We start from the raw sequence: 27,312 nt of genomic DNA on the forward strand, positions 1-27,312 counted from the left end.
AAAAAATCTTCTAAAACAAAGGTTGTATGTGTCCTTTGAGTACACTGAAGGTAGTAATAACTATGTGCAGATTGCTCATTACATACTGATCTCTATCCATACCGAGTCTATCCCTAAAACCCTCCCTTCTGAAAGTGGGTGCTGCTTCTCCAGTCTATGCAACAAGTCATTCCTCCTGGCCCTGGGTTTGTTTTCCTGCCTCTATTTTTTTCTTCCTTATAGAGCTTATGTATATATGGTACACTATATATATATCTTTTTAAAAAAGTAAACTGAAGGGATTCTGAACCTGCACGTTAGAAAAGCTTGTCATTAGGCTGCTTGAGTATCATCGACCACTCACCATCCTTTCTGAAAACACCAGGAGCACAACTGTGCTTTTAGTGCAACCAGCACTAAGGCTGAACTTAACTTTTATCTCTAACCTTCATCCAACCCTAAAATGGCTGACATGCCAGGTCTCAGGACCTGCAGAAAAAAATAGGATGAGATCCTTTCCCAGACACTCACTCCACTTGCTGTCATCAACTAACAGTTCTGCCCATAGCTACCTCCTGATTAGTCCCATAAAGAGGAAATAGAATGAATAAAGAAAATGAAAAGTAGGATGAAGTCTTGGTATAACCTACGATTTTGAATCCTTTTTCTTTACAAAACTTTTTTATGTGAGGTACTTTAGAGAATTTTAATTTTAATCCCCTTCTCTTGCCCATCCCATATGGGCTGGATTAAACTATCCAAATGTTGCATGCCCGAAGGGCAAGAAAAGAAGGGGGGAAATAAAAACAAAAACATACCCTGCCTCCTGAACTGTCTGACACATAATTTATGAACCTTAGAAATTCACCATCAGATCTCTGAAGCCTAACTTTGTCTCTGTTATAGACAGCGGAAAAGTCAAGCTGTAAGAACATAATTCATTAATTCATGAAAAGCGCCAAGGAGATTTATCCCCATCCTCCCCTCCTCTAAAAACACAAGTGCTACATTTCAATAGAGTTAAATATAAGAGCTTCCTTTCACAACAACTGTAAAAATCACAGGATGTATAAAATCATTTTAGATAGGTAAAACAAATAAACAGGAAATCCCCTGCATCTCCACCTGGCATTACTTTGGCTGTGCCTTACATGCTGCGAGAATCCTGAGACTGATCAAACCAGAGTTGCTGTGAGAACTTTCTTCACACCCAGTGTACTTTCGTACACTGAAGTTTGACACGGAGGCCATCAAGGTAAGAGGCTAAATTTCAAATGAAATTTCAAATTTGGCCTATTTCAATAAAGTGATGTAAACCAGACACAATGCCCTATGAACTGAGCTCTTGTTTTCAACTATTGTCTTTGGTTTTCTTCCTGTACTCACACATCTAGGGAAAGGAAAGGAAACCACATTGAGAGAATCTGCTGTGTGATAAACTGGTATTTTTTAAAAGAGGGTCCCAGAGACCTACAGCCTCACAATCCTCAGGAAAACATCTTAAAAATGCAGGCTCCTGGACCCCCATCTGTTTAAACTGGGTTTATAACTGTTGGATCCCAGATTCTGTATATTGAAAAACCCCTCAGACGATTCTTCTGTACTTAAAGTTAAGAATGAATGGAATGACTTTGTCTCAATGCTTTCGTACAGGTTCTCTTATTTAGCCATTGAAGACTACATCTCACCTCAGTTCCAGGAGTCTATTAACACCCAAGTGGTGATGTTAATAATTTAATTTGTATGTTTGTTCTCCCTTTACGCAGAAATGACTGTGCTCCTCTTCTGCCATGGATGCACCATGAGTGAGCATTTGAGCCTTCAAGGAACACAGCCCTAACCACGAGACTCCACTTAATTCCTAAGCCTCCATAACCTTTACTTGTATCACATGAAAAATGAGTGTAGGGGAGACTGGGTGGCTCAGTGGATTGAGCATCCGACTCTTGATTTAGGTTCAGGTGATGATCTCACGGTTTGTGAGCTTGAGCCCCCCGCATCGGACTTTGCGCTGACAGTGCAGAATCTCCTTAGGATTCTCCCTTTCCCTCCTCCCTGTCTCTCTCTGCCCCTCCCCCATTTGCATAAGCACTCTCTCTCTCTCAAAATAAACTTAAAAAAAAAAGAAAGAAAAATGAGTGTAATATTGACTTGCTAGCCCTGTTTTAAGTTTTAGATACAATAACTTGTGTACCTGGAACACGGTTAGCACCCAAAAAGTTGTAGGTATTGTCATTTTTCTTGAAAAAAATGGTGCCACCAAGAAATAATTGTATATGTACCCATATTGTGCTTCTATCTTAGAAGAGCACATTAGACATGTGATTATAAAGCAGTGCTACCGTTTAAAAAATACCTATACGAGCCATGTGTCTGCTATCTTCAGTGAAGGAATTCTCTTGGGAGATCACATTTACTTTTAAAAATGCTGGCTGGCTCGCTTGAAATATTTCAAAACGCTCTTTTGAGTACACGTTAGAAGTATGTAGTGATTATTTTGAGGTGCTTTTTATAATCAGTATGCTAGTTTTATGATCAACAGGTATGTTTTATAATCAACATGCTATTTTTATTACTATAAATAAATAAATAAAATTGTAAAGGGGGCAAATCTGTCCTTTAAAATAGATGTTTGTGGTGCCAATTTCTTGCACTGTGAGTGCAAGTGAGCGTGGACCTGCTCTTTAAAATAGTTAGGGGGCGCCTGGGTGGCTCAGTCGGTTGGGCGTCCTGCTTCAGCTCAGGTCACGATCTTGCGGTCCGTGAGTTCGAGCCCTGCGTTGGGCTCTGGGCTGATGGCTCAGAGCCTGGAGCCTGCTTCCGATTCTGTGTCTCCCTCTCTCTCTGCCCCTCCCCCGTTCATGCTCTGTCTCTCTCTGTCCCAAAAGTAAATAAACGTTAAAAAAATTTTTTTAAATAGTGAAATCTTTCACGGACAATCCTGGTGAGAAGAAGGTGATTGGTTTTCTCTGGGGACCCAACATTAAAATCTAGCCAAAGAGAAATGACACTCATTTTCTTCTTATTGTGGTTCATAAGGGGGCAATTCCCCAGGAAAAGCATCAAGCATTATGCTAGGGAGGCTGGGTTGCCAGCGGCAGTATCATTTGGACACAAATATTTCAGTATATTTTCCAAAATCTGTCTTATTTGGTTTAATCAAGCCTAAAACATCACTTCTATTTTTCATACACTGCCTCTTTACAGGCTTTCTTGAGTTAATATACTTAGTCTGTAGAAATTACTTTTCCTACTACAAGGATTTCTATCCAGAATAAGCAGTAGCCAGGTATAGAAGGGATAGAGGATGTGCTCTGATATACAGTTCCCTCTAAACTAATATGTACAGAGGTTTGAGGGCTCCTGAGACAGATCACCTGGTTCTAACTCTTTGCTTCGGAATACTCCTGAGCTTTGTGAAACTGGGCCAAGATTCACATACATTTCACAGTCTAAATGTCTCCATTATAAAATGAAGACTTCGATAATATTGACCCTACAATACAGGTCATTAGGGTGACATAAAAATTATGCATGTGAAGTGCTTAGCACGGTCTCGGGCACATGGTAAGACTCAATCAAAGCAGCTGCTATCTGTTTTGCCAGGATCTCTTTGGCGGGGAGCAATGGTTTCATCTAAACTGGGAAATTCCTTGATTTTTTTTGAAAGGTTGATGGAGAAAGGCTGAGAGGAATGGGGTTAAGGGATTTTTCTATGACCATCTCAATAATCTCCCTAATTTAGCTCATAATCCCCTTGAGGTCCTAAGTACAGTGTTAATATTTCCCACATTCCAAAAGGGGGACTCTGGTCACAACAAGATTTCTAAGGGTGCCAGTAAGTTATCAGTGGAGGTAGAATCAAATTCAGCATTGTTTCCAGTTGGGTTCTCCAACAGTTCACTGCCTTTCATATGCAGATGATTTGTTATGCAATAATTTAATTCAATGCTTTTCATAAAGAATGCCACAGAAGGGCTTCTTCATGTGTGTTACTTTGGTGTTGCCCTGGTGACATTTGAAGAGCCCTCGGGCAACCATGGATATCTGAGGATTCCAGAGAGCAACTCCATGTGAACAAAAAGGGTGAGTGTTACAATGCAGCTGTTCAATGGAGATTCTCAAGTTATGTATCATGAATTAGAACTTTTCTTCTGGCTTTTTTTTTCTCCTCCTTGCCTCTAGTCAGTGTGTTGGATAAATAAATTCAGCTTTCCAGGAGAGGCTAAGCTTATGCATCACCAAAGAACTCAACTATTTTTAATGAAATTTTGTAAAAACCTTTTTCATCGTGAACCTAACGCCATTCGGTGTATATACTACAGTCAAAGAATTGTATGATTTCTCATAAGAATTGTAAGAAATCCTCCACAGTGGTAAGTTTCTTAAAGGAAGAATTTTATCTTATTCATTTTTGTGTCCCCACTACCTGGTATGCGATCTTGCCTCCAGTAGGTCATCCATAAATGGATGGTTCTTTTTAAAGACACTATTTAAAAAAATAGTCCGAAATCTGAAAAATTGATAAAGAAGTCAGATTAGTTTTCTGTGAAAATTACCGACTACCAAATCTCTGTAATATACCAGATGTATAGCACACACTTCCCAGAACTGTAAACTTGTAAATCCATGCAACTGCACCACGATCAGGAGTGAAAAAGCCCCAAGGAGCAAGGCAGGAAAGTGGAAATTCACAGGAGTTTCTGTAGTTTCTGCTAATTTAACTAAAGTCATTGTTAAAAGCCACAGAAGACCTCAAGTTCTTTGCAACACCCATGCAAGAAAAGAGGCTCTGATGGTTATTCTTTAAAGTGGTAGAGCAAGGTAACCTTAAAAAGATAAATACGAAAATAAACAGGGGCTGGTGATTCTTACCTCAAACACTGATGGAGAAAGGAAAACAGATTCATATGACATAAAGCCCTAGAGCTAGAAAAGAAATTACAGACTACCTGATATAGCACTGGAAGTCATGGATAAAATCCACAGGCTCATAATCTGGTCCCTGCCCACCTCTCCAGTTTTCTTCAACCGTTCCCCTTCTTGACCCCAGGTCCCATCAATCAATATATACAATTTACTCATGCAACTTCATTCCTCTCTGTTTCTTTGCATGTGCTTGCGTTTTCCCTTACTTAGGATGTAACTTCTCTCCTTTAAGGCCCCACTCAAGGGTCATTGGCTCGGCAAAGCCAGGCCAAGTTCATCACTCCATCCTCTAATCTACCTCTATAGCTTGTATATTCTGCTGCTGCCGTTGCATTTGTCTACAAGTCCTTGAGGGTAAGACTTCGTGTCTTTTTCATCTTTTTATGCTTGGGGCATAGAGCAGAGCAGAATATCTGGAATATGATATTCATTAAATGTTTCTGAATGAATGAATGGATCTAATTAATTCTTCCCATTTGTGTCAAAAAATTGAGGGGCAGAGGTTATTCTCTCCTTCTTTTTAATTAAGCACTGGCCCCTATGTGACTAGCAACTAAGTATTTATGGGGTTTTTTGGGGTTTTTTTTGTTTTTTACAACTGAGACATTAACTAAACTTGATATTTCTGGGAGGCCTCTAAAAAATCTTTCTGGGGAGCCTGGGTGGCTCAGTCGGTTAAGCGTCTGAATTTAGCTCAGGTCATGATCTCATGGTTCATGGATTTGGGCCCCACGTCAGGCTCTGTGCTAACAGCTCAGACTCCGGAGCCTGCTTCAGATTCTGTGCCTCCCTCTCTTTCTGCCACTCCCACACTCATACTCTGTCTCTCTCTCAAAAATAAATAAACATTAAAAAAAATTTTAAGCCACTCTTGGCCTTTATCATCTTTTCTTCTCAACTTTTACATCATAAACCAGATAACTGTTCATGGCAAATTATACTCAAGATCATATCAGGACTCCTTCCCAGGCCTAATGCTGCAGAGGACCTGGCCATCTGAAGAAAACCCCTTTTCTTACCACTCTCCCACTCAATCACCATACCCCAAGCCCCACTGACATTTTGGCCTTTCTTCAAACACATCTGTGCTCTCCTGCTTCAGGAATGATCCATGTCCTATTCTCTCTGCCTAGAACACTCTTTGCCCCAGATCTTTGAATGTCTCTGCTCCAATCTCCTCCTCCCCAGAGAGATCTTCTGTGGCCATCAGATCCAAAATAGCACTCTCTTTCATTCTCCAGTTCCTTCTCATTATTTGTTTTTCTTCATGATGTGCTATTTGTAACACATATATTTATTCATTACTATCTGTCTCCTTCCACTCAAATGGAAGCTTGGTGAGGGTGTGGATTTTGTCTTTTGGTCACCACTGAATCCCCAGTAGGTGGGACAGTGTTTGACATGGTAGGGACTTAATAAATATTTGTTGAATAATTTAAGTGAATAAGAACTTGGAGTCACTATGGGGAAAAAATCATATGCTTTGGGGGGTTAAAAAATCATTTTTTCCCTCTAGCTCTGTAATTTAAAATAATGGCCCAAAGGGCCATTAAATAGATGAAAAATTGTTATTTAAATTTCAATTATGCTTTCTCCCATTTTCATCACCCAATATGTGACAATAGCAGTGTTAGCTTTCTTTAGCTATAAAATTTCCATTTGCACCTTGGAAGGAGGCAGGAGGACAGGTCAAGGTTATCTTGCAGGGCGTGGGGCCACCAGAGCACTTAGAAAGGAACAATTATTCCTTTAATGTCCTTCAGTCATTGAGGCAGTGAGTCAGGCTGCCGGAACAAACACTCATAAACGTATTTCATGGGGAAAGCTTCGCTCTTGAGGTAAGGAACCATTTTTCCCTCAAGAAGTTTGTACTCTAGACTAATTTCAAAAATGGGCATCTTGCTTGCTATTGGATGGCCAAGTATGAATTCACCTATAATCCTATGAGACACAGCTGGACTCTAATCTCAAATTTATCACCAATAAGATATGTGACCTGGAATGGGTTAACTGAATCTCTCTGAGATTCAATCGACCCTTGTAAAATGAATAGCCTGGCAAAGGTAATCTGAAAGTCATCCATATGCTCTAACATTTCATGTGTTTTCCAATTAAAAGAAAGAAAAGGATGGAATGTTGGCTGTTATTTCCTCATAATATTAAAGGGCTTGAATAAATAAATATACTATCTTGATCAATATCAGTTCAGCCTTTTGAAGCTTGCTAGGAAGTAATTTCACAAAAGGAGAAAAGGCATTTTTTTATTTCTTTAACAACTAGGTGTTTTTACTATGTGGGTTATACAGTGGGAGGTAAAAGATTTTTTTTTTTAACATAAGACAGTTTCTCAATTATAGTACAAAAGAAATCTTCCTGGTTTCTGAAGACTGGAATATTCAGCAGAATGAAGAGAAAGGCAGGTACTTGAAGCCAGATGAGACTATGCCCTCTCCTAGATGTGCTGGCCTCAGCCAGGTTTCTTCACGCACCCCCTCCTTAAAATGGGAATGATAATCATGACCTCAGCATCTTGCTGTGATGGTTCGCATGGTGACATGTGGAGAAACACTGAATTAGGGGCCTGACATGCAGCAGGCCCTCAAGCTGCTCCCACACTCTAGCCCCCCTGAGAGCACTTAGGTACGGAAGGCGAGACTGTCTGGAGGCAGGAGTGGGCATAACCAGAAGAGAGAGAAAAGTATGAGACTAGAAGACACTGAATAGCACAAGGCATAGAGCCTGAAAAAAAATCATGAGTTTAGAGCCGTTTCCAGTCACTGGTGAGAGGACAGTGCTGGGCAGGCAGTAAACAAACAACAAAAATCACCTAGGAAGCTTGCTAAAAATGATAACTACAGACCAATCCTCTCCCCCACCCCCTACCACACACACACAAACACACTCATTATACTGCTTCCCCAGGGATGATTTTGATCCAATGGATCTGGTGAGGAGTCCAGGAGCCTGTATTTTAAAAGCTTTTCTAGTGGTTCTGATGCTCAGTTAGGCTTGGGAGCCTGACTCGCAACTGACCTCTCACAGAGCAGAGCTCACACTGGGCAACAGGAAAGAGACCAGAAGACTGAGCACTGGAGTAGGAGCTGGATCCAAATCCCTCTCTGGCCCTCACTGGTCATGAGGCTTTGGGTAGTCACATTATTTTTCTTATTTTCATTTGTCTCACTTAAATAATTGAGATCATAGCACCTACCCCGCCTTTCTCAAGGGACTTTTGTGAGAACCTAATGATTTTAATCCACTGTTATATTACCTTAATGGAAAGACATTTAACTGTAAGTCTTACACAAATATTTAGGATCACCATTAATCATCGTCTTTATTACCATGGGGACCCTGGGATGCCAGGATGCCATGGTCGGCTCCCACCTAATACCCCCTGTGGTAACCTTGAGGCAACACTGGGTGGGGCTCTGCAAATAGTTCCCTATTGTCACAATGACACCCATCAACACTTACCCCTTCTTCCTAAGTGCTAGACTGTGACAAGGATATGGCTCTTGGAGTCTTCAGGATCTCACAAACCTTACAAGTCATGTGAATTGTGCCAGCCTCCCAAATCTACATAGCTACAAGTAGTAGTTATGTGCCTTTAACAAGTTACTTAACCTCTCCACGCCTTAGTTTCCTCGGGCATCAGCTGGAGGTAGTAGCACCCAGGGCTACTGTGTACAACTGTGACTTACACAGAGCAACCAGCCAAGGGGTGGGGGTGGGGGGCACACAGGATGAAATTCAGGCCAGGGTACACTCACTTAGCTGCCTGACCTTGGGGCTGCATTTGCTCAGAAGAGGCACCGTTTTCTAATTTGTGAGCCCAGAGAAGAAGCCTTTTTCTAAATCACAGCAAGCTGCTGTGGGTGCTAACAGTGACCCTGGCAGTACCTTTCCTGAAGCCTGGGCATCAAATGAGAAAATGTGTGAAGTCTTTAGCATAATGCCTGGCACACAATGGGGTCCAAGCAGGTTTGCTGTTAATATTATAATGACCACTGGTTCATTCACTCAACAGACACTCATTGTGCACATTCTGTATCCCAGCTACTGTGCTAGGGCAACTGGACTATCGACAGTGAACGAGGCACCGTCTTTTTCCCGGGAGGAGGTTGCAAACAGACACTTGAGTAAATCATTGTATTTGAGTACTGATGTAGGGTACCTTGTCCAGAGTGAGAGTTATAGTTTCACTTTCCGAATTCTGGCAACTGTGCTATTAAGGTTTAATTTACTCCTATAGATTTTTTTTTTTTTAACCTGGCAAGTCGAACTTGTTCAGGCTCTTGGATAGAGCTGTTTACACCTCTCGCTCTTCTCATATGTATAGATCTGAACATACAGAAGGAGCTTACCAAGCCACTGTCACTTGATTCTCCTTGTGGAATAGCACCTGGGCCCACCTTCGTGCCATGGCCCTGCTGTCAGCCAGGTTCACTTCTTTTTTTTTTTTTTTTTTAATTTTTTTTTCAACGTTTATTTATTTTTGGGACAGAGAGAGACAGAGCATGAACGGGGGAGGGGCAAAGAGAGAGGGAGACACAGAAGAGAGGGAGACACAGAATCGGAAACAGGCTCCAGGCTCTGAGCCATCAGCCCAGAGCCTGACGCGGGGCTCGAACTCACGGACCGTGAGATCGTGACCTGGCTGAAGTCGGACGCTTAACCGACTGCGCCACCCAGGCGCCCCAGCCAGGTTCACTTCTAACATGGCCTTGAATCCACCGACGAGGGACCTACTTATTTACTACTTAGAACTATGCAAGCACATTCTTGTTTGAGGTAGCTTAAGAGCAAATGAAAATGCACTCTTTTTTTTTAGTCAATTGCCCAGAAATACTTAGCATTAAATAATAAACTTAATTTCCAACAAAAGAAAGTGTCCTTTTTAAAAAAACATTATTAAATGGTGAGTTCTATGTATAGCTTCCATTAGCAAAGAGGGATTTTAAACTGTGCACTACTAAGAGACTAGACTCTAGTCAGCTTTAGTGTTCTTCATGGAGACAGGTGGACATAATGACAAAACAAAATGTTGGCAGATATGGGATGAAAATCCCTGGTGATAAATGATAGGTTTTATTACTACCTCTCCTAATTTCCTTTTCTTAGTAAGTATCCCTGGATGAACCTACACAGGAAATAACCTTAATGGTTTTAATAGCAGTGGCTTAATGAATTAATCTATTATGGGTATTGCAAATAACTTTTTAATTAAGAAAAAGCTTAATTAAGCACTTTTCAAAACAAGCCTTGGATCTGAAAATCTAGATTACCAAGAGTTGTATAATTTGTCCCTATTTCCTATTATACCTAAACACTGCAAAACCTTAAAAAACTAATTAAAATATTTGCTTCAATATATGTAATAGCTAAAATAAAATCACTATAGCTCTGTAAACACTAGGGGTAATGTTATTGCCTTATTTTATAATGATGCTGTCAGAATCAATAAACAATAAAATAAAACAAACACAATTTCTCCCTTGGGAGATCGCCTTTCCCAAGAGCAAGAAGCACAGGGCACGTGGATTATAGATTGTAGGTGCTTAAGGAAAGGCTTCCAAGGTCCCTTCCAAATCTAATATCCTAGGTTTTTATGCATCTCTTTATCTTACTTAAATAACAGCAAGTCACCAATGAAGGTGAACTCACAAATCAAGGCATGAGTCTACAAGACCCTGGCTTTCTCTGAATGCAGGACCAGCTACGTCACTTGGCAGGCACCGTACAAAAGGAAAATGGGGCCCCTCCATTCAAGGATTATTAATAATTTCAAAATTTCAATAGAAGAACACTAGACCAAGGACGGAGCCCTTCTGAGCAGTGACCCTGCGTGAGTGCAGTGCAGGGGCTGTTGAGAGATTCTACAGGTGTTCACAGGCCCAGGATTCCCAGCTTGCCCCCCAACTTGTTCCACTCCAGTTCTGGCAGAGGTAGCTCCAATTACAGAAAGTACCAATTATAAGTTGTTGCTGTTGGTGGAGGTAGGTAACCAAACCAGCATGGGGAATGGCACTGGCAGGCATCTGAGGGTATGCTTCTGGGCTTCAGCTTCCTCATCTCTCAGAACATCCTATGAAATCTACACAGAAAGGGAGCTAAAAGACTTAGTGCATTAAGTTTCCTTCAGACACATGGTCTGGTTTTACAGGCTCATTGATCTTTAAAGCTAAATGGGTCCTTAGAGATTATCTAGTCTAACTTCCCTCATTTTAATTAGGTCTCCATCAAATTCCATTTAGGCCAAGGGCATGGGAATGAATTCATGGTTGCATACCTCTAAAGCTGATGGTGATTTTGATGAACAAACCATAATTGATGATCTTTCAGAAAGACAAACGTTAGTAGAATGAATGATTCATGCTAGAACACTAATGGGTTACACAAGATGCTGCCAACCATGCTGCCAACATATGTAGTTTTTGATTTTTTTTTTTTTTTTAATCTCAGAGCAAAGAGAGTGAGACTAACGTCTCAGCTCTTGGAAATCCCTGAACATGGGATCTTAAGAATAGGTTCATAAGATACGGCGCTGGGGTAACCATCTGACTTGATCTCAGCTCAGGTCATGATTTCACGGTTCGTGGGATCAAGCCCCGTGTTGGGCTCTGTGCTAACAGTGTGGAGCCTGCTTGCGATTCTCTCTCCCTGTCTCTCTGCCCCTCCCCAACTCGTGCTCACGCACACTCTCTCTCTGAAAATAAATAAATAAGCTTAAAAAAAGAGACATGGCTGATGAATGAAGGGGGTAAGTGGTTTAAGGCTAGAGATAAAAGCATCTCCTTTACCAGGAAATATGTCTCTGCTGCTCTATTCTCCACTTGCATGTACACATACAGTTGACCCTTGAATGACACAGGTTTGAACTGTGCAGGTTCACTTGTATCTGGACTTTTTCCCCCCAAAATACAGTCCAGTACTTTAGATGTATTTTCACTTCCTTATGATATTCTTTTTTTTTTTTTAATGTTTATTTTTGAGAGAGAAAGAGAGCATGAGTGGGGGTGGGGGGTGGAGGGAGGGGGGCAGAGAGAGAGAGAGAGAGAGGGAGACACAGAATCTGAAGCAGGCTCCAGGCTCTCAGCTGTCTGTACAGAGCCCAACATGAGGCCTGAACCTACAGACCACGAGATCATGACCTGGGGCTCGAAGTCGGATGCTCAACCGATTGAGTCACCAGGAGCCCCTACTTCCTTATGATATATTCTTAATAACATATTTCTTTTCTCTAGCTTACTTTCTTATAAGAACACAGTGTATATATACATATATATATATGTATGTATATATACACACACACATATGTATATATAATATATTATATTATTTTGTTATATTTATTTTATATTATTATATATTTTTTATTTTATTATTACATATTATATAATATATATTATACAAAATATGTGTTAATTGACTATTTATGTTATTAGTCTGGTCAGCAGTAGGCTATTATTCGTAGGTAAGTTTTGGGGGCACTCAAAAGTTATACCTGGAGTTTTGACTGTGCGGGGGTCGCTAGGAGTGTCTGTGTGTATATAGCCATATAAACTCTCATACAATATTTATTAGGGGCCAGACACTATGCTAAATACTTTGAAAATATTAACTCATTTAATCTTCATAACAACCCTATACGGTAAGTACTATGCGTATCCTCCTTTTTAAAGATGAGGAAACTAAAGAACATTGAGATTACTTATCTTTCCCAACGACCAACTGCTTAAATGTTGGAGGCAGGATTCAAACCCATGTAGTCTTGGGCTCCAGTAGCCACTCCCAACCACTAGATCACGATGCCATGCCAGTAATCCTCCATCATGCCAAACACAGCTAATCCTGCCCTCCACTACATACGCACTGAAAGTAAAGTAACATGCATTTACAGTCCTGGGTGCTCCATGCTCCTGGCACTGTAGCCATAGCTGTGGCAAATATGTATATCAACATTATGACTGAAGTGATGCTAATTTCACAGATGTTAATCACCATTGCACAGCTGTGATTTTATTCATATGACATCTCAAATAGCTTCAATCCCTTTTCCACCACTACAGTGCTACTCTACGTGGTTAAGAGTTCTCTTTTTCATTTGCCATTATTGATTTGATTTAGATTTAAGAACAAAAATCAAACATACAGTACAAAGCTTCTTTCTTTTTCCAGAAAGAATAAAACAGCCTATATTGAAATATATGAAAGTTTTTTTTTTTAACTTACTTACTTTAATTCTAACAATTGCTTGTCTTTTATGTCTATTGCTTATGACATATTTTCTTGGGACTAAAATAAAGATGTAATTTATTTCCAAGATCATGAGGACACCTCCTCATGGCTGGGACAGGTGCAGTCTATCACTGTTTTTGAAGAGTTCTGAGATGAATGCAATTCACTGTCAGGTGAAGGAGGGAAGCAATACTCGGACCTCCTTGCAATGTCACTGTGACCATCCGTACGTTTCCATGCAGCGGTGCGTTATTGTAACTTACACTGTTACACATATTCAAATATTTGCACTTTTAGAACCTTATCATAGTGATAAATATTACATTTCAATGGAAAGTGCTTTCAAATATCTTTCAAGGAACCTGGCTACTTTTCTACTTTATCAGATGGAGAGAGAATAAAAAGCATCTGATAAGACTTTCCAACTTAATGTCAGCAAGTAAATATATTAATTTTCATGGGATTGAACAACAATTACCTCTCATATTCATTTGATTTCCTATATAGGAAAGAGAAAGAAAAGTATTCACCAAACACAGTATGCCGTGTTGAAATATAGATAAAATATGCAGCATGAGACAATATAACAGAACCATAAGATTCTGAAATTTTTATTTTGGATAAAAATGTTACTAGGGAAATAGTCTGCCTGAAAATATAAAATGGCTTGACACAGCAGATTTGCAAACGCAATATTGTGTAGTCATGGCACATTCTATACTGTCCTTTTGCAATTTCTGGAAGCTTGCTCTATTTCTGGTTAAATAGATGAGTTAAGTGATTTGAGCAGCATAATAAAATTTGTGTGCTTTGCCAGGATAAAACCACAGTACTAAATTAATATCCTGCACTACAGTCCCAACATGCTTTGACAAGGATGCTATTTCATGGCTCAATAAATACTTATTGACTAACTACAAACATGACAAAAATGTTTGTCCTTCAACTCGACTGTTTTAGGACTAAACATTCAAGGATTCTGAAAAAAGCCCAGGAATGTTGTAACACTTTTCAAACCACTTTTGTTTTCATTTTGCAATATCACTAAGCTTGCAAAAGGGCAGAATGAAATATACTGTTGGATAAACTCCCAGTAAACTACAAGGCCTTTTAGCAAATTTTTCCTTATAAGTTGTTTTATTGAACAGAAGGTTTAAAAAAACACAATGAAAGGAGTATATATTCATTTCATTAGACGTGTGCTCCATGTCTCATGTTGTTGAGTCAAAAAAATTGTACCACATGGTCTCCTCAAGGAGTTCCAACCAACTATTAGGGCTCGTGTCTCTTATACAGAGCACCACCAGCAATTAATGAATGTGATCATTTCCTTGCTCCAATTCTTGGAGGAAATTGTGTTGCTTCTAAGGATTAGCCAGCATGCTGCAGATAGGTTAGGCCAAGTTTAAGTTACTCTTCTTACAAATGCAAAAAGTTAAGATAGTATTTCTTTTTCTCAGAGAAATTCCCTTCAATCAACTTTATTATGGACAAACCATAACTGATAAAGGTCAGTAAATGGATGCAGTACTCAAAACCTCAATATAGAGAACTTTTCTTACAAGCTAAGCTTTGTTTGAGTAGACTATTCCTGGATATCATGACATTGAAAAAGTCATCTTTCCAATATAAAGCGCTTACTTCATTATATGTGGGGTCAACAGGTTATAATAACCATAGAAATATTCCTGCTAAGACCACTTATACTTAACCATATTTTTATTTTTTTTAATGAGGGCAAACTTGAGCAGCCTTCCCTTCAAATGTTATTTGAAGTTTTTAATTTCTACTTTGTGGTATCATTTCTAAATTTAAAAAAGTTATATTTTATTAGCGAGACATATTTTTATGATTATTTTCATTCATCAGCAGTTCTGGGACCAAATAAATCTGTCACAAAAGATTATTCAGCATAGCATGATTATTCTTCTGCTATAAGAATGCTGAATTTAGACAGTGTTGCTTTTTCAAATTCTCCAGAAACTTAGCATATGTATATATAGAGAGAGTTCACATCCAAATAGTGTGCTCTAAATAAAGGATGCCCTAGGATTCTGTCCTTGGCCCCTCCTCTTATTTACATATTTTTTCCTAAGTAACCCCATCTAATCCTTAGGTTTTATTCTATAAAAGTTATATGACAATCACTTCTGGATTTATATTTCTGGCTTTGACTTTTCTTCCAAACCCGTACTTGCACAGCCAACTTTTTGACTTTTACTTTTGGATGTCTAAGAGGCACTTTTGGTCTAAGTTGGCTCAAGGAGAACTCCTCAATCCTCATCTGTCCAATGCCAAAAGCAAAAACAAACAAAAAAAAACAGAAACAAAAACAAAACTTCCTTTTGCAGCTGCAACACGCGTATCTGCCATGTGCCCCATCTCAGCCCATGGCACTACAACCCAGGAGTTCTTGATCCTTCTCCCTCACCTCCAGCAACTAACCTCAGCATTGTCGTCTCTCCTTTCACCACATATTCCAAATATGTCCCTACATCTCCATCTCTATCACTATTACCGTAGTCCCTGTCACTGTTTATCTCTCACCTAGACCACTCTGGTGGCAATTAAACCAGGACCCGCCACTCCTCTGCATAAAGTCCTTTGCTTCTTACCATAGGTAGAACCAAAAGCAAATTTCTTACCCTGGCAACTAGGCCCAAACTTTTATTTTTCTGTAAAATGACAAGCTCATTCCAACCCTACTTAATCAAAACTTTTCTTAGGGGCCTAGAATATGACCTTCTGCTAGACATAGACTTTTGAGAGTTATAAAATGGTAGTTAATATAAGTCAGTGGTTCTTAGGCCAGGTTACCCACTGGAACCATCTGTGGAGCTTGAAAAAGAATACTCATCCCCAGGCCCTCTCTAAACTGAAGCAGAATCTCTAAGAGGCAGCCAGGACACTGATATTCATAAAAGGCTCCCAGTGATTTTATGTGTAGCTAAGGCTGAGAACCCTTATATAAAGAATATGTTCTCCTTCTCTGATTTTAATTGCATACTTACTTAGATTTTTTTTGTCATTGTTAATATAAATCACATCTAAATGTATTCTCCTTTCAAGAGATGTTTAAAAAAACACCTGACAAGTGGGATGGCCTGTACCTTACAGGAAAGTGACAATAAAAAGGAAGAACGCTGATATAAAACACATAAAAAGGATCAACTGGTATCATCCTGTGCTTTTTGATATCACGGAACACATTTAGATTTTAATAAGGAACGTCTTTATCGCCTATGTTCTATTCTTGATCCCACTCTGCATTAAAGTCCCAGTCTTGTGTTTACATCACATCACAGGATGCTACTGTTGACTCTGAGAATGAATGAACCTGTTTTAACATGACAAGAATTCACTGAAATTTGGTGGAATTAGTGTTTCTCATCGAAACTCAAACTTTTCAGTGTTTTAAGTTAGTTTATTCTTGGCAGCAATAGAACTTCCTGTGTCTAAGAGAAATGATTTAAAATGAGACTATAAAAGAGATCAAAAGACTTGGACATCAGTTAGTTCACAAGCCACCTAAACACTGTTATGTGAGTATAAAGGAATCAAACATATGGATTACATTTCCATTAAAATAGAGTAGGGTTTTAAAATAAAGGAGCAGAAAGCTTTAGAGAACTCATTTGGATTTTCTCAGACCTTACCATTTGAAAAGTAGTTCAAGCTGCTTACAAACACCAAAAGCTGAGGGGTATGCTGCTGCCTAGAGAATTTAATGATGCTACAAAAGCTCAGAATCATCACCAGTGGTGGCTGATTAGAGATCTGGGGAAGCCAAAAGAACCTGTCACTCACCTATCTTGAAGAAACCTACATTTAGGCTTTATGACAGCCTCTCATTCTTATAGCCCTTGGCTTCTTATAGTGATGGTAGTGGGCAAGGCTCACCACCTAGGGGCCCCTGACAAGCTAGAGGTATGGCTGTTGGTTTCAAATCTCTATGAGCCCATACACTTAGCAGTCCAACAGGATGACAAAGGGACATTGTTTTAGGTGTATAGGGTTATCTTTGTCACTCCAGGAGTAAAAAAAAAAAGCATTTTTTCCAGTTAATTTTACTATTCTTTTTAAAACTAATTGCAAGTGCCAGACTTGGAGAAAGGATTTGAGGTCCGTGTGTCTCCATAAAGCCTATGGAAGAAGCAGGGTAACTGTAAGGGAAAATGGGCACAGGTGGCCTTTGACTTTTGACAACACGCATTAGAATCCTGCTTTGAACACTAATTTTGTCATCTTGGGAATAAATAACAATTACCACCATTATTGGAATAATCAATATTGAGATAACAAGTAAGAAAAACTCTTGCTGACCCCTTGCGGGGTTAGAGTCTCGGGAAATTAAGAAGTATGCATTAGCAAAAATGCCATAGTCTGATGGAAATTTGGCAGCTACTACAGATTTGGAAGGCCCAAGAAGCGCTCCCAATATCAATCCTTCTTTAACAATAACTTACCCCTTTTTAAATTTAGTGATAAAATGAATATATTTGAACATCCTTCACATCTCATCCTTCCAATGATTTCATTATCTGCATTGTGATATGTGTTAAGAAATACTTCTTCCGATTACGTATAGTCCCTTCCTTCCTAAATATGGCCCCACAGCACAGAAATCCACACGCTTCAGTATCATTAAGCACTTTTACTTCTTGACTTTGTTTCATTGACGAGACAGCCCCTCACAAAGAGAAGTAGGAGTGAGTTAGAATAAGGATTTCCTTCCTTTGGGTGTAAAAAAGTAAAAGGGAGACTCAAATACCTTCAGGATTGCTCTAGACAATAAACATAAGTTTGTTATAAAGCACTGTGAATACTGTTCTATTGACCAGAGGTAATAAGAAGAAAATTTTAGAGAATTTAAAGAAGTACCAGCACACAAATTTTATCTGATAGAAAAAAAACCAAAAACTTAAGAAAAAAAAGCCAGTCAGTATCACGTCTTGACAGGGTGGATAGTCTCTGGGGGTCCATTCATATGGTTGGTTATTCTGATATTGTGAACAGAAGCATAGAAAGAACACTTTTACAAATGAAGAACACTTTCCCCTAGAATTGATGCCAACATTAATAACTTAAGTATTTCAGTGTCTCGTGGCCAAAGTTCCATATTTTAGCTACCTAGCAAGAAAACCCAAGAAAATCAATTTGCATCTAAAAGCTCCTTCATGGAGTTGGCTTGGTTTTGTGGCAATCATCCCAGCTTGCTTGGAGAAGCACAAGTTGAAGTCTGCTTCACAGAGGATTGTTTGGTGCTAGTTGAATAACCCGCTGGCATCCACTGTTAGCAGAGTGGTAAGCAGATTATGGGTAAGCAGATATTAATATTCTGATTAAACATTTTAAAACCTCATACCGCTATTTTAAAAACTAATTGCACTACTCTGGGAGAACTCTTAGACTTACCATTCTGAAGCCATTTCTAGCCTTAATTTCTATATACTCATGATCTTAAAATCTCTTTCTATGGTTTATTTCCCAGAATCAAAACCTTTTCTCTCCACCACCTTACCTAAACTGCAATTTCTACAATTCATGTGAATAAATGACTTTCCTGGACAACCTTAATGGTTTTAAGTCTTTACATTACACTCTCCTCCTTCCCAGATCTCTTTTTGAAAAAGACAGGGCTGCAGTCATCTTTGGCCTCAGCTTCTATAAAAACCCAGCACAGCCTTGGCAGCCCTCCTGGAAAGACTTCTTGTTTCCTGAAGATCCATTGATTTAACAAATTTAACAAACTTAAGTAACAGAAGCTATGAAGGAGACATTTGCAGTTAGCACTCTGAAGTTAGGAAGCAACAAATGTTTACTAGACCACAAAAATTTTTCTGACACCAATCATCACATAGATTATACAATTTAGCAGGGTAACAGGGAAAGTTACTAATTGTTATTAACTGAGGTCTGCAATGCACATACAAGTCTTTAAAAGTCAACAGTCAAAACTACCAGTTGTCACAACTTATTTCTGGGTCTAGACTGAAAAGTCTGTTTATTTCTTGGGTGCTTACTAAACGGGGCCACTGTGTTGGACAGGAAATATGGGATGAACATTTTATGCTGACAACGTTGAGTGTTGAAATCATCTGTAGTCCCTGCTTCTAATTTGACTGGTTAGATTGATAAGGACCTCACAGTGAAGGAGATACAGTCTCTGGGCACCTACTCCAGAATGCTGTCAGGCTGCATGGGTGCAGGGGCAGAACATCTAGCAAACACACTTCAGTTCTACTTTAAGGAAAAGGGGAGGAGCCCAGAGGAGGTTAAAATCTCCCATGTCATCCTTGGTATCCCTTCCCTCTGTCCAGACTTCATACCTTCTTCTTCTCTAGAACTCTCTTCCATCCTTGTGCTCACTGACCAACTCAGGGGATACTGCTGGAAAGACAGGAGGCAACAAGGTCCAGAGACTGGACCGTTGGTCAGCTCAGGGACCCTTCCAACCACACTTCCCTCAATCCCTGAAACACCTCAAGCAGCCAGCCCTTGGGCGAAGGGATCCTAAATCCTCCACTGCTCTGGAACTGTGTGGAGGGCGGCTTTCCCTTATTGGGGCAGGGATGATGCGGTGACTAACCAGACCTACAGCTCTGAATGAGGGCTCTGAGAAGGCTCAGGCCACTCACTGCATCCGTGGCCCTACAAGGAGATGGTTCCATCGAAGACAGCACAGAAGTAAGGTCACGGCGTGGGGAGGCTGGGGGAGGTGCTAAGGAGGGGGCTGGCGTTCTGACCTAAGCAAGGATTCTTAAGGACCCCTTAGCTCAGAATAATCACCTCTTCTCTTCCTCTGATTCGTGGGCAATAGGTCCCAAACGGGAGGCCCCTCTTTTGTAATCCCAAAGTGAGGAGAGCCTGATCTACAGCAACACCGGGATTGTGGGCGGCGATCCACTTGCACCAACAGCTGTCCACCTGTCCTTCCCCAAATCTTCCCCCTACCCCAATCCCCCAAACGTCTGGTCTCCCAGAACTTTGGAGATTCTCCCTTGCTTTGTCCCCCCCCCCGCCCCCCCCCCCCAACACGCTGTGGAACAGGCGAAGTTGGGAGAGAGGTAGCCCTCGGTGAGGCACTCATTCATTCACCGGGTGGATGGCTGCGAGCGCGGGCCAGCCGGGCCAGGCGGCCGCCAGAAGGAAGGAAGAGTCGCCAGGTAAGCCCGGCGCCCGCTCTCGGCCCCGCGTGGCGCTCCCCGCCAGGCTGTCAGCGCGCGGGACGGACCCCACACCGCCGCCTGGGGAGCGCGGGGAGCGCGGGCGCTCGGGCCGGGCCGGGAGGGGGTGCGCGCGGCCGGCCCGGCCCAGCCCCCGGCTCCGAAAACCTGTGCGGGGCACCCCGAGAGAAGGCCGGAGGTGGGCCGGGCGTGCCGAGCCGCCCGCGCCTCCTGCTGCCCCGCGGCCCCGGAGTCTCGCGGGCACCGACCTGCCAGCCGTCTCTCCCGGACGTTCTTCCACAGCAGATCCCAGGCTCTGGCCGTGGAGTCCCGCAACTGCTCGCTGATGGACCGCCTGAGCTGCGTTGGGAAGGGCTTCCGTTTGCTGGTCATTTTAGATCCGTCCTCATAACGACCAGCGAGCGGGCTCGCCACCGCCACTCCCGCGTGGCCCGCAACTCAGACTCCCGGAGACCCGAGACGCCCGGCGCGGGACTCCCGCTGGGGTCCCGGGACCCGCCGCGGGCGCGACATGGGTCCGCCGCCGTCCCGCGCTGGGGGCTCCTCCGCGCGCGCGGGCCGAGATGCGCCGCCCGCCCCGAGCCGAGCAAGGTTAACCTCTGCGCTCCGTCAACTCCTCTACTCCTTTCCCACTTTCCCTCCCTCCCTCCCCTCGGCTCCGCGCTCCGCCGCTCCCCTCCCTCCCCCTCCCTCCTCCTCTCTCCGGGACTGTCTAGCGCCCCACTCCTTCCCCCTGCGAGCTTTTCCTCCCCTCCCTCATCGCCTCCCTCGCCTGAACCTGACGGCCTGGCCCCATACTCACGGAGCTCCCACCCCCTTTTCAGTTTCACTCGGAGATCAGGGGCTGTACCATATCCCTATTTTTTGACAGTTTCCATTTTTTCAGTTTCAGAAGCCACCACCATCACCACCACCGTAACACAAATTTTAAACTATGCCACAGCTGGTGCCATTATAACTCATCAGAGTTTTCCTGAACTCAAGTCACTTGACGTCAGCTATTCAGTTTGGCTAACATTCTTCTGGAGTTGGATACGGGTATTCTCGGGTTTTATGTTAATCTCTCCTCATTTCATCAATGAAATGATTATCTGGCTGCAACCAGCAATCAAATTAAGTGATTTAAAAAGTGAAGGGACGCCTGGGTGGCTCAGCCGGTTGAGGGTCCGACTTCAGCTCAGGTCATGATCTCGCGATTGGTGGGTTCGAGCCCCGCGTTGGGCTCTGTGCTGACAGCCCAGAGCCTGCTTCGGATTCTGGGTCTCCTTCTCTCTCTGCCCCTCCCCGACTCATGCACTGTCTCACTCTCTCTCAAAAATAAATAAATGTTAAAAAAAATTTTTTTAAGTCAAAATATTACAGCCACTGCGTTGGAGGAAAATTAACTTGCAAATATTGAGGTCAAACCGCTAGGAACCTACATTAAATAGATTTACATATCTTGGCATTTAAATCTGCATGCAGGGGCGCCTGGGTGGCGCAGTCGGTTAAGGGTCCGACTTCAGCCAGGTCACGATCTCGCGGTCCGTGAGTTCGAGCCCCGCGTCAGGCTCTGGGCTGATGGCTCAGAGCCTGGAGCCTGTTTCTGATTCTGTGTCTCCCTCTCTCTCTGCCCCTCCCCCGTTCATGCTCTGTCTCTCTCTATCCCAAAAATAAATAAACGTTGAAATCTGCATGCAGTTTAAAAAGTAGGTGTTATGAGGAAGTGAAATATGAAAATTGAACACTTTTAAGGTATTTTAGTCAATAACATAAAGTAGGCTTATTATTAGAAATGAACTGATTCCTGCAGGGAAAAGGGGGGCTGGCTTTTGCAAAAATACCTGAGAAGTGGTGTCCAACTCATTCTGCTAGGCTCCAAAGCCTCACACGTAACATGATGACAGTGCTCGTTCAGGCCTCAGGATGTCCTGCTATCCTCAATCTTTTGCTTCTAAAGTGCTTAGAGGACCTCAGAGAAAGTAATTTTGAAAACATTCCATGTAATGCAACCATGGGATTCATGTCACACAGCTCAAGTTTGGTGAGAGGAATTGATATATTGCAAGAGAAAATTTCTGAATTGTTTAAACACTAAAATTTCCGGAATCTCTGTTCTTTGTAAATGTCTTCGAACCAGACTGCCAGAGTAGCAGTTGTCGGCTGGTGTTTTTAAAAATAATTCAGGTGCTTCACGTGAAGTTTGAACATTAAATTGTCTAATCCTTTCTCTATTACACAAATTGCTACTGGCTTAAGGCATGGAAACTATCAGCTACCTGAAGTATTCCTGCTACAATTCTACACTTTTTGGAAACATTCCCTGCACTAGCTTATGCTGTTGGTAGAAAATGGAGAAATGATGGTAAAAACAATCTTGATGGTCTTATTTTGTTATTTTAAATAATCAAAAATGTTTACTAGTAAAACACACTTGAGAATGAGCTAGAAAGTAATGACTGAGCTCTTGTGTGCCATCCTGATAAACCTTGGAAACTGGCAGTTATGAAGCAGTAAGTCATGGATCAGAAATGGACTGGAAACTATGGCAGCCAGTCACAGACTAGTCCAGATAGCGTTCTGGATGCATGCCAAATACCCCTTTGATTACACCCTCTGTTTTGTATGCACATAGTGGCAACGAAATTCTCTGCAAGGAGAAAGACCTGTGTTATCTTAAAGTACTGTGATATAGCGTATCAACAAAATGTTTCACAATTACATGCCCAGGGAAGCTGTGTATTTAACTTTTAAAAAGGATCGAATTGAATCAAACATAGGCAGTAGCTTTAACATTATGTGCATAGAAATAGGACAATACAAGAATATTCCAGCTATTTCACTGATCATTTTATCTCCAAAGATCCTGGACCCCTACTATTTTCTATGTTAATACATATTTCATATTCAGATGGCACGGATTAGGGGGTTTCTTTAAAGGGCTAATTTGAAGATACACTTTTGCATTGCAAATTTGTTTAGTTCTGGCTGTAGGTCAGCCCATGAATTCAGGACTGTCCAAGAGAAGCCAGATGAAAGGCTAAAGTGATCTTCCCGGAACAGGTGCCACCGGAGCAGCTTGTGCCACACAGCTCAGCCCAGCTCACTGGCTTGCAGCAGGACACCTCACAGCTGTGCACATGCTGCTGGCACAGATGCAAGGGCTCCAAACTCAAAAGGAACCTCGGGGTTACTTGGAGTCTTTTATACAGGTCAGTAGCACCCACATGCCCTGTTTCAAAGCTGGATCTTAAGTAGGACTCCAGAAGGACTACCTTCTCCCTGCGGTCTTCACCTTGAGCAGAGGACAATAGGTCTACTTCAGAGAAAAGAAATCCCCACATGTGCTACCTTCTTACTTACTCCCCCCCACTCCCATCACAGTAGAAGAGGTGCCTCTCTGCCTACTAAGACCCGGTCCTCCAGCTGTGCTCTGTGTGCTGTCCTTGTCCCTACAAGGACTTTGTTCCAGCAGTTCTTTCCTCTGTCTCCTGTGCCCTCAACCTTCCTCTCTAAAGGCTCAACCCTCAAGTCTCTCCCTTCTTTAAACCAAACCACAACCCCAACCACCATAGCAAGTCGTCCGGCCTCTACCCTGTATCTCTTGGAAAAGAAATCTTCCCTTATCAACCCTGCAGTCTGGCCCTCCCTCACTACTTCACTAAAACCTGTCTGGCCAAGCTCATCAATAATTGGTTGCTAAATCTGATGGATGATTTGTGTGGTTGTTGTCCTCTCTAGGTCATGTGGACAACAGGACACTGCTGACCATTCATTCCCTTCCTTGTGACGCTGGCTTGTCTCGTGGCTGTCAGGCCACATGGCTGAGGTGCTTGTCTTCAGAGCACCTCATCTACCCGCTCAGTGTTGGCATTCTCTAGGTTTCAGTTTTCAGCAACCCCCTCCACCCCCCACCCCCCCGCTTTTCCTCCTGCTTTGGTGTCCCTGGGTGATTGTGTTCCTTGTCATAGTTCCAATCCTCACCTCTCAAGGCCCAGCGTGGAACAGGCAAAAGTAGTTGTGTCCAGTGTGGCTGGAGGCAGAGTTGTGTTTGACTGGCAAGTTTCTGCCCCTCAACACCACCTACCTATATGATTGTATTGTGGATTTAACGAAATAATCCACTTGGCACAAAGAAAGGATTCAGTCAGCGAATGCTACTGCACTGCTGTCCTATCGTTATCATGATCATATTGCTGTCCTATCCCAAATCTTTCCTGAGCCTCTCCAAGGGGCCTTTCCTGACACAATCTAAATAACTGCATCACTTCCTCTCATGGCATCCACGAGTGCTAATGTTTGCTTTACAGCACTTATCACTTTGGATATTTTTCTGTTTGTTTGTGGTCTGTCTCCCAGGCAAACCTTGAGCCTCATGAGAGCAGAGGCCTTGTCTGCCTGGTTCACTGGTGCGTACTCAGCGCCTAGAACAGGCTGTACAGTCATGTTCAGTACTCACGTGTAGAATGAGTGATTATACTCCAGCACTGTGTATCATTTACCTTACTAATGGATATTTGTAAAATTTTCCCTCTGAACCTGCTCGTCCATGTTTCCTGTATTAGCCAGTAATGCTACCACCTGTTGAGTGTCCAAGAGAGATACCTAAAAGACATTCTAAATTCCTCCAGAACTCCTAATATTGTTTTAATTTTTCTCTGTATCTCTATCTCCAGAGGACTGGGTTTGGTTAAGTTTTCTCCTTTCCTTCTCTGAATTTCTTCTTATGAGATTCTCATTGGAAAACTATTACCCTTACTCAACTCTGTCTTTATGCATTCCCTCTGCTGAAAGACCTTCCCCTACTTTTTTTTTTCCTCATGCATTCTTCAGGATTCAAGTCAGATGTCACCTCCTCCTGGAAGCCTTCCACAGATCCCTGGAAGGGAGGCTGCGGTGTTCCTCCTCTCTTGTGTTCCCATAGCACCCTGGGCCCAGAAATCACGGAGCACTGTGGGTAACTGTTTTCTCTCAGCCTTCCCCCTGGTCCTGAGTTCCCCCAGCTAGAACTAGTATTTGGATTTCTGAATCCCATGTGCCATCTTTAGTGAAAAGCACATAGTGGGATCATTTACTGACTAAATAAATATTCTACTATAGTTTTGGATAACTGGTTATTCCTAGGGTCTGCTTCTTAGTATAAATATAAATTTTAATTATGCCTATGGCTGTGTTGCTTCATTGTCATTAACTATCCCTCTATCTTCTTATATCTAGTTTATTAATTTTAAGTAGAGAATACATAATAATGATTACAGTTTTAAACACAGAAAATTATAAAAAGAAACATTAAAATTACCTGTAATATTACCAGGAAGAGAGGACTGAGAACATGTGAAAATTTTCCTTTTCAGTTTTTTTCTGCATATTTTAAAAAAACTGTAATAACTTTCATACCAAATTTTGAAAAAACTTTTTCCACTTAGCATTATTAGATCATGAGAATTTTCCCAATCTATTAAGCTTTTTAAATTTTTAAAATTATTATTATTATTATTTTTTTTTTTTTTTGAGAGAGAGCAGGGGAGGGGCAGAGAGAGCAGGAGACAGAGGATCCAAAGTAGGCTCTGTGCTGAAGGCAGAGAGCCTGATGCGGGGCTCGAACTGGAGCCACGAGATTATGACCTGAGCTGAAGTTGGACGCTTAACCAACTGAGCCACCCAGGTGCCCCAAGTTTTTTTAAATATACTTTTTGGTGAATGTGCAAAATTCTGCTGGATAGACATACCATAATTTATCTTAAAACCTTCCTAAGTTTGGACATTTCAGTCCAAATTTCTGAAATTACAAATAATATCATAATTAGTAACTTTGGCAAAAAAAAGATCTTTTTTCTTTCATCTTTTCTTAATGCTATATAATTAAGACTCATAACCACTGCACCCACAACCACAACAATAAGCAGGACTTGCCACGTACCCTTCTATAAATAAGACTGCAATTCTATTAACTTCTTATCTCTTCTGCTCCCCCTTCTTTTAACTCATTATGTGCCATCACCCCTTATACCCAAAATGGAGAAGCATATTCGGTTCACTTGCTGAGAATTTTGTTGTCAGAAGCCTCTGCTTAAGAAAAGAATTCAGTTTCTAACTGTGCCAGGCCAGCAAACCTTTGCCAGGAGCCTAAGGTTATGATCCATTATTTCAGGTTGTTTTTCAGCTTTACTTTAGGAAATCACCTTACTTACAGTGACCCATTTCCCCTCGCTGCACAGTAGATGGGTAAAGAGCTCACTGTGACTCCTTCTATGCACGTTCTTTCCCCAAGAGAGAGGTGATGTGGCAACCATTCCTTCAGTGCTCCCTTCAGGCTGTATTTCAGGGTCTTGTTATGGATATTCTGAAATGCAATCTCATTTGTTTCCTCATAAAAGATGTTGCTGAAAGTTCTGGAGAAGCTGGCTTTTCACGCTGGATCCTTGGCTCAGGATCACCAATCAGTGGCTGTGCTGGTGGGTGGGTCTTAGTGCCCCATTGCCAAGCTCTGAATCTGCCAGTCTTCTACTGCTAATAGTTTTGATTGCTTTGGGGTTTTGTTCTCTTATTTAAAACATTGTTGGGCTCCATGCTTTCTTGGAAGCAAATTCAGTGTTAGCTGTGAGCTCTGCACTGCCGATCAGTATCTTTGCCTATGTTTAGTATTATACTCATGTACACTGGGAAATGCCTGGAATCTTCAGCCTTAATGTCATGTCATAATATTTCACTGACTTTACAAATATTATAATTCCTTTCTGTATTTTTCACATACACTTGTGGGGACTATCATTACCACCCAGGAGATCTTGGGTCAGTGTGTCACAAATCACTTATTATACTCACAGGCTGCTGGACTGAAGAAGTGTCCTGTGATTGGAATCACCTTGATGTCTGCTTGAGGACACCCTGTGGCATCCTTCAGCCTGTTTACTCCGCCATAAAGGTTGAGTCAATTTAACTTCCTACACAACCATACTTTAATACACTGATATAGGCAAATTGATTAGTGAAGATT

At 41.7% G+C, this 27,312-nt stretch overlaps 2 protein-coding genes across 10 annotated transcripts in view; one reads left to right on the forward strand and one right to left on the reverse strand.

The window, feature by feature from the left end:
* The window catches only part of STARD13 (StAR related lipid transfer domain containing 13), a 537,950-nt gene that overhangs the window by 216,512 nt on the left and 294,126 nt on the right, over positions 1-27,312 (reverse strand). The gene's annotated exons all lie outside the window — the stretch shown is intronic.
* On the forward strand, positions 18,347-21,794 carry LOC113600919 (WAS/WASL-interacting protein family member 3-like). 6 transcript variants are annotated; one of them, XM_053214258.1, is made up of 4 exons: positions 18,363-19,836; positions 20,133-20,315; positions 20,619-20,927; positions 21,223-21,794. In XM_053214258.1, exons 1-4 carry the CDS (start codon positions 19,756-19,758, stop codon positions 21,253-21,255), a joined length of 606 nt encoding a protein of 201 aa, XP_053070233.1. In that variant the 5' UTR covers positions 18,363-19,755; the 3' UTR covers positions 21,256-21,794. The 6 variants fall into 6 exon arrangements, with proteins under 6 accessions (XP_053070218.1, XP_053070231.1, XP_053070213.1 ...); XM_053214243.1 differs by having other exon boundaries at positions 18,347-19,836; positions 20,622-21,794; XM_053214238.1 differs by having other exon boundaries at positions 18,350-19,836; positions 20,619-21,794.

Source organism: Acinonyx jubatus, chromosome A1 (assembly GCF_027475565.1).
Source record: "Acinonyx jubatus isolate Ajub_Pintada_27869175 chromosome A1, VMU_Ajub_asm_v1.0, whole genome shotgun sequence".
Lineage (NCBI taxonomy): Eukaryota > Metazoa > Chordata > Mammalia > Carnivora > Felidae > Acinonyx > Acinonyx jubatus.